This window comes from Acinonyx jubatus, chromosome A1 (genome assembly GCF_027475565.1).
Source record: "Acinonyx jubatus isolate Ajub_Pintada_27869175 chromosome A1, VMU_Ajub_asm_v1.0, whole genome shotgun sequence".
NCBI lineage: Eukaryota > Metazoa > Chordata > Mammalia > Carnivora > Felidae > Acinonyx > Acinonyx jubatus.
The window spans coordinates 208,507,302-208,522,021 of NC_069380.1; the positions used below are offsets into that span (position 1 = coordinate 208,507,302).

At 42.3% G+C, this 14,720-nt stretch overlaps 1 protein-coding gene across 7 annotated transcripts in view; it reads left to right on the forward strand.

Annotated features, from left to right (window-relative positions):
- Window positions 1–14,720, forward strand: part of PRLR (prolactin receptor) — a 164,974-nt gene that overhangs the window by 140,125 nt on the left and 10,129 nt on the right. For all 7 annotated transcript variants that reach the window (XM_053201575.1, XM_053201584.1, XM_015076516.3 and 4 more), the window contains 7 exons: window positions 1,427–1,537; window positions 4,341–4,473; window positions 5,905–6,074; window positions 10,300–10,469; window positions 12,179–12,320; window positions 13,858–13,957; window positions 14,468–14,537. In XM_053201575.1, coding sequence (XP_053057550.1) covers window positions 1,471–1,537; window positions 4,341–4,473; window positions 5,905–6,074; window positions 10,300–10,469; window positions 12,179–12,320; window positions 13,858–13,957; window positions 14,468–14,537 — 852 coding nt within the window. In that variant the 5' untranslated portion in view covers window positions 1,427–1,470. The remainder of the gene's footprint in view (window positions 1–1,426; window positions 1,538–4,340; window positions 4,474–5,904; window positions 6,075–10,299; window positions 10,470–12,178; window positions 12,321–13,857; window positions 13,958–14,467; window positions 14,538–14,720) is intronic.

Sequence of the window (14,720 nt, forward strand, 5' to 3'; positions counted from 1 at the left end):
CTGTCTCTCTTACATGCTCACATGTGCATACTCTCTCTCTCTCTCTCTGTCTCTCTGTCTCTCTGAAAATAAACATGTTTTTTTTTTAAGTTAATTAATTAAATGATCTGAGAGCTTAGATGGGCAGGTGGTTTAGAATGTGCAACCTGAGAAGGAGGAGGCATTAGGAAGGAATCCTGGAAGAGTAACAAGAAGGTCCCCAAAGAATGACATGCTGGCTGCCTCACAGGAGGCCATTACTAAACCAAGAGCCCCAAAATAAGAGGGTTACTTGATGGTGCCTAGGTACCCCAAATCTCTGCTGTCACCAGGATTTCTACTTCCCAGTATGCCTCGTAGGGAGTGGTATCAGATGGAGAAAGCCTTCTAGAAGTTGTCCCTTAGATGGTATCCAGCTGGTAGGTGGGGAACCCCCACTCTGGCCAGGAAGAATGGAGGAAGGCTGGTCTTTTCAAGGCTCATCAAACAACACTCAGCCATTTCAAATGTCTCAAGACAGGCAGCCTTGCCTCTGGACGGTCTTCCCTTGATTACAAAAATCATAAAATTTAAAAGAAAATATATGCCATGTGTTTCCAAGAATTTACACTTAGTTCATCAAATCTTTTGTTTTCTGAGAGTGTTTTGGAGTCCAACAAGACTATTGAGGCTTTTTCAAATGTCTTTAAAAATGCTTTTTTTTTTAAAGAAGGACATTAGAAGGCTTTGAAATTTGTTCCAAGAGTAAAAATAATAATATTAATAATAAATTGCTCAAAACTCAACCCTTGCAGGTTCAAAATTTACTTAATATTCCAAAACCAAAAGACTTGAATTATTACGGGGGGTTGTCATTTCTTGAAAGAGGAAAAAGAAAGAGGCTCACTGGAGTTCACTGGGCGGTTCTCAGTTGTGCCCATGGCCCAGCCGACTTCTTACTTAGCTTACACCTTCAGAGGAAGCCCCCCTAACTTGGCATCAATGAGGGCAGGTTAAAGTCATACTGAGGGTACTTACTGAGTGTACTTGGCTTTTCAGCCTGGCTTATTTTTGACTGGTGGATCAAAGCCCTCCAAGAATGGCTCTCTTGTGGGGCACACGGTCTGTGTCACATAACATTGGTGGTGTATTGTTAGGTGAGCAAAGAGTGGAAACAGAACAGTTTTTCTTTGAGGTGTGTGTAAATGAGCGGCTGCCAAGCAGCTGCCCTTGAACGCTGTCTTCTGGTGACCTCTGGTGGTAGAATTTGTCCTAGCGTGTGTGAATGTATGCTTCTGAGCCAAGCCATCCAACCATGTTACAATTTTCCTACATTCCTTTCCTGCTGTTTTGTCATTCATGTTAGGCAAGGAGCAAGAATCAGTTGCAAACACCCAGAATAAAGTGGTGCATGTGCCTGACCAGACTGTTAATTTCACAAAAAGTTGCCTGGTGCCTTTTCTTTCAGTGAAAGCCTGATACATTTCCTGTAGAAAGAGAAAAGAAGCTAAAATGAAGGAAAGTGTGGCATCCACAATTTTCGTTTTGCTACTTTTTCTCAACACCAGACTCCTGAATGGTAAGTAAGAGACTGTCCTGCTCTCTTTAATTCCATGGGGTGTTTCTTGAGAGGGCAGAGAGTCCATATAGTTCTCTTGTACTGCCGTTACAAGAAATAAAAGTGTCAAAGTGATTTGCTGCTACTAATTTGCAGTATTTTTTGGCATTAAAATTAATGCAGAAATCAATGCAAAGGAAGCAATGCGGTGAATGCAAAGGCATGTCCCTATGTTGTGCCTTCTGTCCTCACTCTGGGAATGCAGTGAAGCCGCTGTATGAACAAGACCAGAGGCTCGGTCCAGCTTTCCAGCTACTACTAGCTATATATGGAACCTTGAGCCAATCACTCAATCTCTCTGGGGTTCCGCTTTTTCAAAGTGAGGATAATGATGTTCCCTCCACCTCAGATGAAATAATATGTGTGGAAAATCTTTTTAAAAGTGTAAAGAGATAACAGGGATTGCTATTACATGGTCGGAAACATATAGCCAACTCTGTTGTCTGTGCCCATGGGAGAAATGAAGTTCACAGAGCCAGCATGCTGGTAGGTACATTTCGGTGCCGCCACCTCTGTGTATCTTTGGGTGTGGATACTTTTGTATATACTTCTGTGTATTAACTTCTCTATGTGTATCTGATTGCAAATGCTTCTCTGTGTATACCAATGTAAGTATATGTCTGTGTGTGTACCTCCATGAATGTGTATATTTCAATGTGTGTACCTGCCTGTGCTCTCTGAGTATGCATATGCATGTATGTCTTTGGGGGCAGGGGGGTGTGCATGTGTGTGTTTGTGAGGTGGGCTCTATGTGGGTATTTGTGTGTACCTGTGTGTATGGTGCCTATGTGGTTGTCCCTCTGTGTGCACTTTATAAGGATAGTGAGACAGTCCATTAATTTTCACTGTGTCCGCTAAAGTGAATGAAAGGAACATTTGACTAATCGTAATTTCACAGCTGTGCTCTCCTCTCTTGAGTTTCCTAGAAGTACTATGAATAACCAGTGAAATGTAGAAGAGATAAGCTTCCAGAGAGAAAAGGACAGTAGAGATCAGTATAATCCATGGGGAAACTTGAAGTGCTCAAATAATCATCAGTTGCCTTAATTGTCTTCTGAATATACTCATTATTGAGCCATAGGTTTGGTGGGGGGGAGGGGGTTGGTTAATAAACCTTTCTGTCCCACACACTCCTTCCCACCCACAACAAAACACAGCAAACAAATTGTTTCAACCTGTGAGATTGTCTTGAAGAAATTTTCCCTGGAGGACGAATGATGTTACAAATATCGGCAGACCTAAACCCAGGCGGGCTGGCATGGATTCCGAGGTTTTCTGTAGTTCTTTGACGGTTTTCAGGGGGACTGGGAGCCAGAGGTAGCTCGGCTCCCGCTGACATGATTAGCCCAGTGTCTTCTGCCCAGCCTATGCACCGCATCATGTCATTCCATGAAATTCTTTCTGGCTAGTTTTTCCTGGTACCCCTTCTTCCATGCCTGTCCTCCTCCGACTTGCCCTTTCTGATCTGGTGCTCAGCAAGAAATTCTGGCCCAGGAGCCAGCAGGAGGGGGGTGGGGGGTGGGGAGGGGACAAGTGTGAGAGAAAACAGAGAGAACCCTCCCCCCCACCGAGTTGCTGAGACTGACACCTTTTGAAAGCTCTCCTCTCTGCTGCTGACTTTCTCCACTAAGCTCTAGCTCAGGCATCCAGCTTGGGGAAAAAGGAGGATCAGCTGGGGTTCTGTGGATGGGTGCGGTGGCACTCCTAGCCCAGCAGCACAGGGCAAACTCCCAGGGCCACTCTTTCCCCTCTTTGGACCTGACAGATAAGGAAGAAGAGAGGGGGCAAGCTCACCAAGAGCTTTGGGGATTAAGCAAGTAAAAAACCCCATTCTCTTGACATTATATTTTCCACATCACCTCATTCAGACCTTCTAGCTTCCAACTGGGATTAGACACAGCTCTTGTATAATAATGGTAGCTGGTAACCAGGAGGGCAGCTCTCCACTCCCTCACCTCTTACCATGCCTCCCACCCCCAAAAGAGTCATGAAACTACAAGGAAGCCACTCACCACAAAAAGACCCAAGGGGAAGGGGGAAAATATAAGACAAAAGGGACTAAAAAACAAGATTCGGAAATGGGGGTGGAAGAATGAGGAGACAGAGGGTGAGACTGGGTCAGAGGTCCAAGCCAAATGGAATCAAAGGAAAATGAAGGCCACAGATTGAGTCAATGGTGTGGGAATGGCAGAAAGATGGAGATTTGTGAGCAGATGAAGTGCCAGAGAGCCCTGTTTCAGCAGAGTGTCCCCAGGATGCTGGTGCCTGGGGGAGAATTCTTTCCACAGTCACCCTTATACTGTGAGATGGTGTCAGTTTCATAGACTCTGGGATTGAGGAAGGGCCACGTCCTCTTCAGTCCATGTGTACCCTTATAGTCAGTCACCAATCCCAGTTAGTTTCTTACCTCACAGGACACACAAGCACAGGCATACACACACACAAACACATACACACACACACACAGCTCTCTGTCTCTCTCTGTCTCTCTCTGTCTCTCTCTCTCTCACACACACACACACACACACACACACACGCACACACACAGCTCTTTCTCTCAGTCCTGCCAACATCCGGGCAGCCCACAGAGGAATGTTGCCGGATGCTGACACTTTGGCATTTCTGAGCAACCCACCCCTAGGCCTGCTCACCCCAAGACCTCATCACTGGGCTGGTCCCACGAATCTGCTTCTGTCACCAGCAGGATGGTCGAATGGTTGAATGCACCTTCATCTTTACTTCAGATGCTTCTGGCTTTTTCTAGGACAATCACCTCCTGGAAAACCTGAGATCCTTAAATGTCGTTCCCCTGAAAAGGAGACATTCACCTGCTGGTGGAAGCCTGGGGAAGATGGAGGTCTCCCTACCAATTACACACTGACTTACCACAAGGAAGGGTAAGTTTTCTTCTGTGCTATCAACCCACATGACCACTCTCAATCTCCCGGCCCAAAGAACACTGGTTCTGAGTTAGAATTGCCACACTTCCTTGGATTGACACTAGTAAGGCTCCTACCACTGGGGCAAAGAACTTACTGTTCATGTCCACATTCTCGTGTTAATGTCCTTCAGGAGCTCCCTAGATGCGCATAAGCTCTTTCACCACCCCAGAAATATAATACGGCATTGTTTCCACTGCCTGTCTGAAGCTTAGGTTGTAGCCCAAAGTCACATATGAGTCGTTCCTGAGTGCTCATTAATTTTAGATGCTTATCTGTAAACCTTGTGCCATGTGTAATTTGTCTTAGTAATTGTTACTTTTGCGATATAAGTGGATTATCATGTAATCCTTAACAACCATGGTAACGTTAGGTTTTCTAACTTGTTTTGTGACCAAGTAAAGAGCCCTCAAAGCAGAGGAAGGTAAGGACTTTTCCTTAGCGCTTGCTGATCGAGGATCCAGGATCGTCCAAGGGCTGTATTTGGAGCTAAGGTTTCAGTGAGGGCTGAACAAGGTCATCTCCAGGGGAATATTTTGTTTTACTCATAATGAAACCTTTCTGGAAATCCCGGGAGGGCTGTAGTCCTGTGGTTGCAACAGCTGGCCCACCTCCCAAGGACTGCACTTTGTTGGACACAAAGCTGTCATCCCTCTGGGACCCAAAGGAGGGTACATGTAAATAGATTTCGGGAACTCACACGGGTGACCGAAATCAAATACACCTTCACACCTTGTGGCGGGTCTTGCAGTGAGGCTGTGAAGTCTAAATGTGAGCAGCCCAGTGAGCCACCTGGTCCTGAACTCTCTCTTTTCTGAGTCACTTTGCTCTGTTGTTGACTTAGTGCAGTCTGAAATACACCTCTTTTTATCCTCTTTCATCTTTTGTTAATGAAATGTGACTCAACACCTATGTGCAAGAAATGCCGCGTGTGCACAACCCACAGGGTGTATGTAAGGGGGAGAGTCCCATTTCCTGAGATGGCCCAGTGGCCATTCTCTGAGTAGGGTGGCACCTTGGCCATTGAAAGTGCAAGTGTTTATTGGCAAGGGGCACAAATCACAAAGCTCACAAAAACCTGCCGAAGGGAAATGACGGTGAGAAGCAGGGTCGCTGGGGACCTGATGTAACCCTTCTACCACCATCCCCAGCACCCTCTTTCCTGTCTCACTCCCAGCTGACATGGGCAGGACACAGATGTTGGGGGAGCCATTCCTTAGCTCTGGTATTTGCATTGGAACATCTGATCCTCAAAAGCCAGTGTTAATGATCTATTCAGAAAAAGACTAAAAAATAAAAATAAATAAATAAATAAATAAATAGGAAAAGAAAAAGACTAAACTCTTTTTACTACTTTCTTATTCACTGCTAATATATCACTCATTGCAGAGAGACACTCACACATGAATGTCCAGACTACACAACCAGTGGCCCCAATTCCTGTTACTTCAACAAGAAGCACACCTCCATCTGGACAATGTACATCATCACAATAAATGCCACAAACCAGATGGGAAGCACTTCCTCGGATCCACGTTATGTGGACGTGACTTACATAGGTAAGGGGAAGGGCAATAGGTAAGGAATTTGTTACTCCGTTATGGATTTGCCAGTAGTCAAACTCAGTGTGAGTCTTCTTGGCTTTTGCACGTGTCCCACAAAAGAAAGATGAGAAAATTTACAATACCCTGCTCAACTGAGTTTTTCAAACCAACTTTAATTGAGTCATTCATAGCAGTAGGACTGGCCCTCGGGATCCTTGTGTTTCTGTGCTTTCCCTTGACCCTTCTTCCCATCCTCTTGCATCCAGAAGGAATGTTCTATCTATGCTTCCCTGCAGCCCTCCTCCTGCAACCAATGTCCCCTTCTCTCTTATTTTGTCCCTCCCAAGGGAAGACAGAGCTACCCCACAGAATAGCAGCTCTCAGGAGGTGTTCATCTGCTTCTGTATCCAAGGAATTACTCCAACTGACTTGCCCCAGATTCAATTTTCAGTATACGTGTGCTCAGCAACTGGAGCCATTATTTCAAAAATAAATAATTTGGGGAGTGAATACTTGAAGAGCAGTCTGAAGGCCAAGATCACAAGCACAAAGTTTGGAGAAGTCATTAGCAAAGCGAAACAAAGCCAACCTGAGAGCTGCTTCTTGCTTTGCATGATCAGCAGTGAGCTACGGGACAACTAGGCATAACTGTAGTGGCCTGGATGGTTTAGCAAGAGTGACAAAGGGAATCTTAGGACAAGAGATGGCTTGGCCAGGCCTGAGTTCAGCCCTCATCTTGGGTAATAATCTAGGGAATAGCTAATTAGGCTCATGGTTACCCAAGTCTTCCTGATTTACCTACCACCACTCAAGAAGGAAAATCGGATTAGGGTTCTCAAGTGTTCACTTGCATATATATCATCCCATTGGTATTGTATCAGTGGCTTATCCTTAAAAACTAGAAAAGCTTCCAACACCAACCAGTACATGCTTGAATATTTTCTTCCTGCAGCAAATCATTGGAATGAGCATGGGCTGGGAACTGAATTCGATCTTAGTTTAAGAAACTCAGAAAGGCAACCCCACTGGCAAGTAGGAATAAATTAAATTCTAGTCATATAAATTACTTGAGATACGAAGACTTTAAGATGCTAAGTGCCAACTAATTCCTTTGTCGTGGGCTTTTTCTTACATTTTTAACATGTGAGGGCAAAACAGCAAAAACAAAAAAGTTCTGAAATGAGCAGTTGCTATAATGAGAGCATTCACAAAAAAATGGAATCACTAAAGAGTAGGACCTTTAAAAAGTGAAATCAATGAGGGCATCGATTTCACATGGGCTCTGGAAAACAAATTCTCTGGTGAAAAAAGTGTTGGGCCGTATTTTCCAAAACAATGGAAGGAGGGTTTATGGAACTCTCTTCCTATGGGGAGGGTCAAATCCTCCCATGACCCTGCAGCATCCAGTGCTGGTAACAGGCCATAGAAGTTCATTTAAAAATCAGTGTGCACTACAGTACATTTTCTATCAGCTGGAGTCTCATCCAGTGATAACCTGCAGCACAGAATGACAATATTGGCAGATAGTGTCTCAGAAATAGATTGTGTTGTTGATCTTGTTACTGCCATTGAATAATATTTAGCGATGTTGAAGACACTTGAAAGGAGTGATTCCCAACTGGCGACTGTTTTGCTCCCCGCAGGATAGTTAGCAATTACAGGAAACATCTCCACATAGTGCAACCTGGAGAGGAGGGTTGAGGGAATTACTGATGTTTAATGGGCAGAGGCCAGAAACGCTGCGAAGGCTCAGCATCCTACACACACACCCCACTGCCAACAAAGAAGGATCTGGTCCAAAATACATAATGCTGAGGTTGAGCAACTTTGCTTTAAAGGATTCGTCGTAAACATTTTGTTGGCAGTTTTGTACAAATAGTTTTTGATCAGAGGCGTTTCTCAGTATTATGTTTAGCTTAAAACCTTTGTAGATGATGTTTGTTTAGTAAGTACATATCATCCTTTCAGGAAGTACAATCACCCTTAGTTATTTACTTAGTAACAAATAAGCATTAGGATTGGTGGCAAATTTTCCAGAGTTCACTTTTTTAGGTAACTGTAGATTATAATGCCAAAACAATATAGTTAACACGCACATCCCAAACCTGGCATGGAGAATTATTTGAGAAGGTAATAAATGAATAGAGAAAATATTACTGACCAGCAGGACTGAGATTAGGGGAAGACAAGTTGGTATCCAAGGCACCTCACTCTTAAGGAGGGATTCACAGACCTGTACTTAAAGGAACCTCAGAGTAAGTGCCTCCTTAATTTTTTGAGACAGAGTACAAAACTCACCTTTGTACTCATTTTAAAATGTTCAATCCAGTGGTATTAGTTCATTCACAGTGTTCTGCAATGACCATCACTATCTAGTTCCAGAATATTTTCACCACTCCACATGGAAACTTCATACCCATTAACCAGTTACTCTGGATTTCCCACTCTACCCCAACTCCAGAGCAATCACTAATCTGCTTTCTGTCTCTATAGATTTGCCTATTCTGGAAATTTCAAACATATGGAATCAGACAGTATATGGCCTTTTGTGTCTGGCTTCTTTCACTTAGTCTAATGTTTTCAAGATTCATCTATAGTCTAGCATATGTCAATACTTCCTCCCCTCTTATGGCGGAAGAGTCTTCCGTTATATGAATATTAACCCATCATCAACTGATGGATGTTTGAGTTGTTTCCACCTATTGGATGCTATGAGTAGTGTGCTATGAACACTCAGGCAGGAATTTTTGTTTGAGCACCTGCTTTCTTTTTTTTATATATGAAATTTATTGTCAAGTTGGTTTGCATACAACACCCAATGCTCATCCCAACAGGTGCCCTCCTCAATGCCCATCACCCACCCTCCCCTCCCTCCCAACCCCCATCAACCCTCAGTTTGTTCTCAGTTTTTAAGAGTCTCTTATGGTTTGCCTCCCTCCCTCTCTTTTTTTCCCCCTTCCCTTCCCCCATGGTCTTCTGTTAAGTTTCTCAGGATCCACATAAGAGTGAAAACATATGGTATCTGTCTTTCTCTGTATGGCTTATTTCACTTAGCATCACACTCTCCAGTTCCATCCCCGTTGCTACAAAGGGCCATATTTCATTCTTTCTCATTGCCACGTAGTATTCCATTGTATATATAAACCACAATTTCTTTATCCATTCATCAATTGATGGACATTTAGGCTCTTTCCATAATTTGGCTATTGTTGAAAGTGCTGCTATAAACAATGGGGTACAAGTGCCCCTATGCATCAGCACTCTGTATCCCTTGGGTAAATTCCTAGCAGTGCTATTTCTGGGCTATAGGGTAGATCTATTTTTAATTTTTTGAGGACCCTCCACACTGTTTTCCAGAGTGGCTGAGCCAGTTTGCATTCCCACCAACAGTACAAGAGGGTTCCCATTTCTCCACATCCTCACCAGCATCTATAGTCTCCTGATTTGTTCATTTTAGCCCTTCTGACTGGTGTGAGGTGATACCTCAGTGTGGTTTTGATTTGTATTTCCCTGATGAGGAGCGACATTAAGCATCTTTTCATGTGCCTGTTGGCCATCTGGATGTCTTCTTTAGAGAAGTGTCTATTCATGTCTTCTGCCCATTTCTTCACTGGATTATTTGTTTTTCGGGTGTGGAGTTTGGTGAGTTCTTTATAGATTTAACTAGCCCTTTGTCCGATACATCATTTGCAAATATCTTTTCCCATTCCATTGGTTGCCTTTTAGTTTTGTTGATTGTTTCCTTTGCAGTGAGCACCTGCTTTCATATCTTTTGAGTATATACCTAGGAGTGAAATTGATGACACGGTAATACTATATTTATGTTTCTAAGTAACTTCCAGACTTTTTTGTACAATGGCTATACCATTTTACATTCCCATCAGCAATGTATGAAGGTTCCAACTTCTCTAATGTTCTTCCCAACACTTGTTATTTTTCAGTTTTTGAATTCTAGCCATTCTAGCAGGTATGAATTGCTCTCTCATTGTGGTTTTGACTTGCATTTCCCAATGACTTTTGAGCATCATTCCTGTGCTTGTTGGTCATTTGTGCCTTCTTAAATTTTACTTCTTTCTTGCTTCAACCTAACCTCAGTTCTTCTTACCAGCACCTGATACCAAATGCAAAGAGTCTCATAACCATGGTGGAGTGAAATAGTAGAGAAAGCTGCCTTTAAGTCATATAGTTCTGTGTTCAAATGCTACTTTTACTAAATATGTAGTTTCTTTCATATCTACAGTTGAACCAGACCCTCCTGTGAACCTGACTTTGGAATTAAAACAGCCAGAAGACAAAAAACCATATCTGTGGATGAAATGGTTCCCACCCACCCTGGTTGATGTAAGATCTGGTTGGCTCACACTCCAGTACGAAATTCGATTAAAACCTGAGAAAGCCACTGAGTGGGAGGTGAGTCAACTAGAAGCTTTTGCAAGGAACCAGGTCCTTGGCAAAGTTGAAGCCCTCACAGCTGAGAATAGATGATTCTTCCTCATTATTGCGCAACCATGTTGCCCTCTTGATGCTGATGTGACCTAGTCAGATGTGGAAGTGCCTTCTCCCCTCCACTGGGGTTGATGGGAACTCATCTTCATAGCTCTCTAGGGCTAGTTCCTTGCACTGAACATCCTCTTCCACCAGATTTCCAACCCACTTCCCTCAGGATATCTTAGATTAAGACACTCGTGAGTGTACCTACATGGCACTAAGTAGGAGGAAAACAATCTCAGTATAACCACTTCATGGTCAATGGTATTTTTATTCACTTTCAAATACTTCAATGTAAAGAAATAATACTGTAAATTATAGGTATTTTAATAGTTCACTCTAAAATATTTTTGTATATGTCTCTTTCAAAAAGGGAACATTTGATTTCACTCATATGTGGATTTAAAGAACAAAACAAATGAACAAAGAAAAAAGAGACAAACAAAACAACAGACTCTAAACTACAGAGAACAAACTGGTAGCTGCCAGAGGAGAGGTGGGTGGGACATGGGTAAAATAGAGGGAGTCAAGAGTACACTTATTGTGATGAGCACTGACTAATGTATAGAATGATTGAAACATTATATTATACACCTGAAACTAATATAATGCTGTATGTTAAGTATGCTTAAGCTTTAAAAAAAAAAGATACTCCAAACCCACTAGCAATGATAAAATTTTTAATGGGAGCATTTCCAAACATAGCCAAAATAATAGGATCACACATAGAAAATTAATTAAAATTCCTTAATATCATTTAACAGCCAGTCCATATTTTAATTCCCCCCAATTGCTTCAAAATATGTCTGTAGAAGCTAGTTTGTCCAAACCGCAATCCACTCCAAGAACACACATTGTTACATCCTTGTTGTTATATCCCTTTGGTCTCAACGTGCTCAGGAGACTGGGCCACTTGTCCCATAGAGTGTCCCACCTTTTGTATTTGTCTGATGAGTTCTCTGTGAGGTCATTTAGCTACTTTCTCTGCCCCTGTATTTCCTGTACCCAGACCATTAGATCTAAAAATCTGATTATTCAGGTGGAACAATTTTCAGCAAGAGAACTTCAGAGGTGATATTATTTGCTTCATATTGCATCATACAAGGAGATGGAAATCATCTGGTCAACCCACTGTACCTGATGCTAAAACTGACTCTGGGATTAGAGAGATGACAACCTGATCCCTTGATTGTAAATTTATGTTTCATTTGTACAATATTGTTTCAACATCCTGAAGGTCCCGTTCTCTTTCATCTAGTAGTTTTATACCAATTGGTGATCCTTAAATCAATGAAGTCATTAGGGTTTACAAAATAACAATTTTCCAGTTTTACTAAATGGTTGTCTTCCATAAAGTAGAATTTAGAAGGGGGTAGAAGATAGGAGGCAGAATATTTGCCTTTCTGACAGAGAGCTCCAAATGGAGAGACAGAAAACCCGTTACTTTTTGTGTGAGCAAAGCAAGGAGGAAAAGATGGGCTAAGAGGGTGGAATGGTGAGAACAGAGATTTCTTTAGAAAATCTAGTTCGTTGGTCTCAGTTCTCCAACAGTCAGTTATCTAGAAGGAAAGTCTATGAAGAAGCATCACACAAGTTAGAGTGACTTCCTTGTTTTCCTTGTTTCTCTATAGACTCATTTTGCTGGGCAGCAGACTCAGTTTAAGATTCTCAGCTTATATCCAGGACAGAAATACCTTGTCCAGGTTCGCTGCAAGCCAGACCATGGATTTTGGAGTGAGTGGAGCCCAGAGAGCTCCATTCAGATACCTAATGGTGAGTGTCTTGGCTCCCTTTTGCATACACTCTGAAATATTTTTTAATTATTGATTGATTGATTGATTGATTGATTGATTTTTGAGACAGAGAGCACATGTGCACACAGGAAGGGGAAGGGCAGAGAGAGAGGGAGAGAGAGAATCTCAAGTAGCTCTGCACTGTCAGCATAGAACCCCACAAGGACCTCAAACTCACTAACTGCAAGATCATGACCTGAGCTGAAATCGAGAGTTGGACGCTTAACCAGCTGAGCCACCCAGGTGCCCCTACTCCAAAATATTTTTAAAACAGAAAGAATTTAGTAAATTTGCATGTAATAACAACTAACAGAGAAACTATGTTAAGCCTTAGCCAGAAAAATAAGTAGAGGTGGGTTTATCATCTCTCCATCCAATACAAAGACATTTGAAAGTGTAGCACTGCTCTCTGGGTCACTGTCAGTGAAGACCAGTTTCTAGAATAAGGCTGCAAACATAGGCTTGGCATGTCTCAGAGGGCTTCATGCTCAGTCATTCTGCCCTCCCCATCTACCCTATCCCTATAATTTGGTCAAGGTCATCATCTAGTTGTCCCCAAATTTGTAAAGTGGTATGCCATCTCAAAGGCATGAGCCCAATTTTCAGTCTGTGATGTCAGTTACATCTTGGTCTCTATGCAGAGGTACAGTATGTAAAAGGCACTCAATTCCAAGTGCCATTAACCATGGGGGCTTCTGCTCCACAACAGAATGATTCATCTTGCATTTCTAAAGTGTGTTATGGTTTATGAACCATAAACCATACCAGGGTTGGAAGGTTTGGGCCCTTCCAACCCTCTCAGGTATTCAGAGAGAATACGATTACCATCAGGAATTAAAAGTGAGGAAACTGAAGCTCAGTGAGGTTAAAGTCTTACTCAGAACCACGTGACAAAGCCTACCTCTACTGACAACTTGCCTGGCCAAAGTATCAGGTCTTGCATTGGCTTGGCATACTGGAAAGAACACTGAACTGTGGGTCATCAGATTCACACATGCATCTCATTCAGCCCTCTCTCTTATTAAATAAATAAAAGCACCGGGTTTGGAAGCAGAAGGCCTGAGTTGCAATCCCGACTACAATTTTATAGTTTACATGCTCATGGGGAAATCACTCTTCCAGCCTCCGTGTCGTCATCTTTACATACAAGACAATGTATGTAAAAAGCTTAACACCATGGATGGCTTTAGTAAGAACTTAGTAAGTGACAGCCTTTATTATTATTACTGCAACAGATCATGTGACCTTGAATTTCCTCTTTAAGGATCAAATAAAATAATATGTAAAGGTATTTTGAAGTTTATAGAGTACTGTGAAATATACACACTATTAAAATTTAATAATAAAAATTAAACCTGTCATCGATGCTACTCTATTTGGATTGCTGTTCAAATCAAAAGAGGTGTAGGTAAGGGGAGGGGGACTCTTTTGTTTAAAACTTGTGCTTATTAGTTTTGTTTGTTTGTTTTTAATGATGCTTTGATGTGATCAAAGCTTTCTGACTGTTTGCTTTTTAGATGTCACCATGAAAGATACCATTGTGTGGATCTTTGTGGCTGTTCTTTCTGCTGTCATCTGTCTGATTATGGTCGTGGCAGTGGCTTTGAAAGGCCATAGGTACTTTACTGTCTATCATCCTTCCTCCCCATCATGGTTGTCAGGGATTGTGGCAAAAAATACCGTATAAAAATAGTAGAAACCTACAGATAATTCAAGCACTTCATTTAAGCCATTAGCTGCAATGTGTTCACCCACAAAAAAATCTTCTATCAGTGATAGCAAAAGTAGCAGAACGGTCTCCTTTGAAGCTGGTGCTCTTTCCATCAGACTGAGGCTCCCAGTTATGAAATAGTAAAAATCTTCTAAGAGCAACTAAAATCAAGAGAAGCAAGAAATTCAAGTAATCCACTAATTTCAGAATCAGCGTCCTCTATTAGCCAGAGCTGATTGTGATGCAAGCCCTTAAAATGATTGCCTTCATCATTGATTGTTAGTCTCGTGGAGCCCCAGGAGTCTAACTCCTATCTACCATAGTCTGTAGCAGCTATTTGGAGAGGATACTAATCTTTCAAAAATCACAAAGTGAGAAGGTGAGTCATCTATTCTTTTTCACAAATTATTTTATAGCATGGTGACCTGCATCTTTCCACCAGTTCCTGGGCCAAAAATAAAAGGATTTGATACTCATCTGCTGGAGGTAAGTGGCAAAAGTGGGGAATGTAGTATGACCCTCTGCTTTGCAATGATTACCTTTACACATGCACACACAATTCCCATCCGTTCATCCTGGCCAGCTCAGTCCCTGCCCAGCGGGTCCCTGCTCTTCAGCAAGTGTGTTTACAGAAAGCTGGGTGGAGGCATGAGAGTACTTACCTTTGGG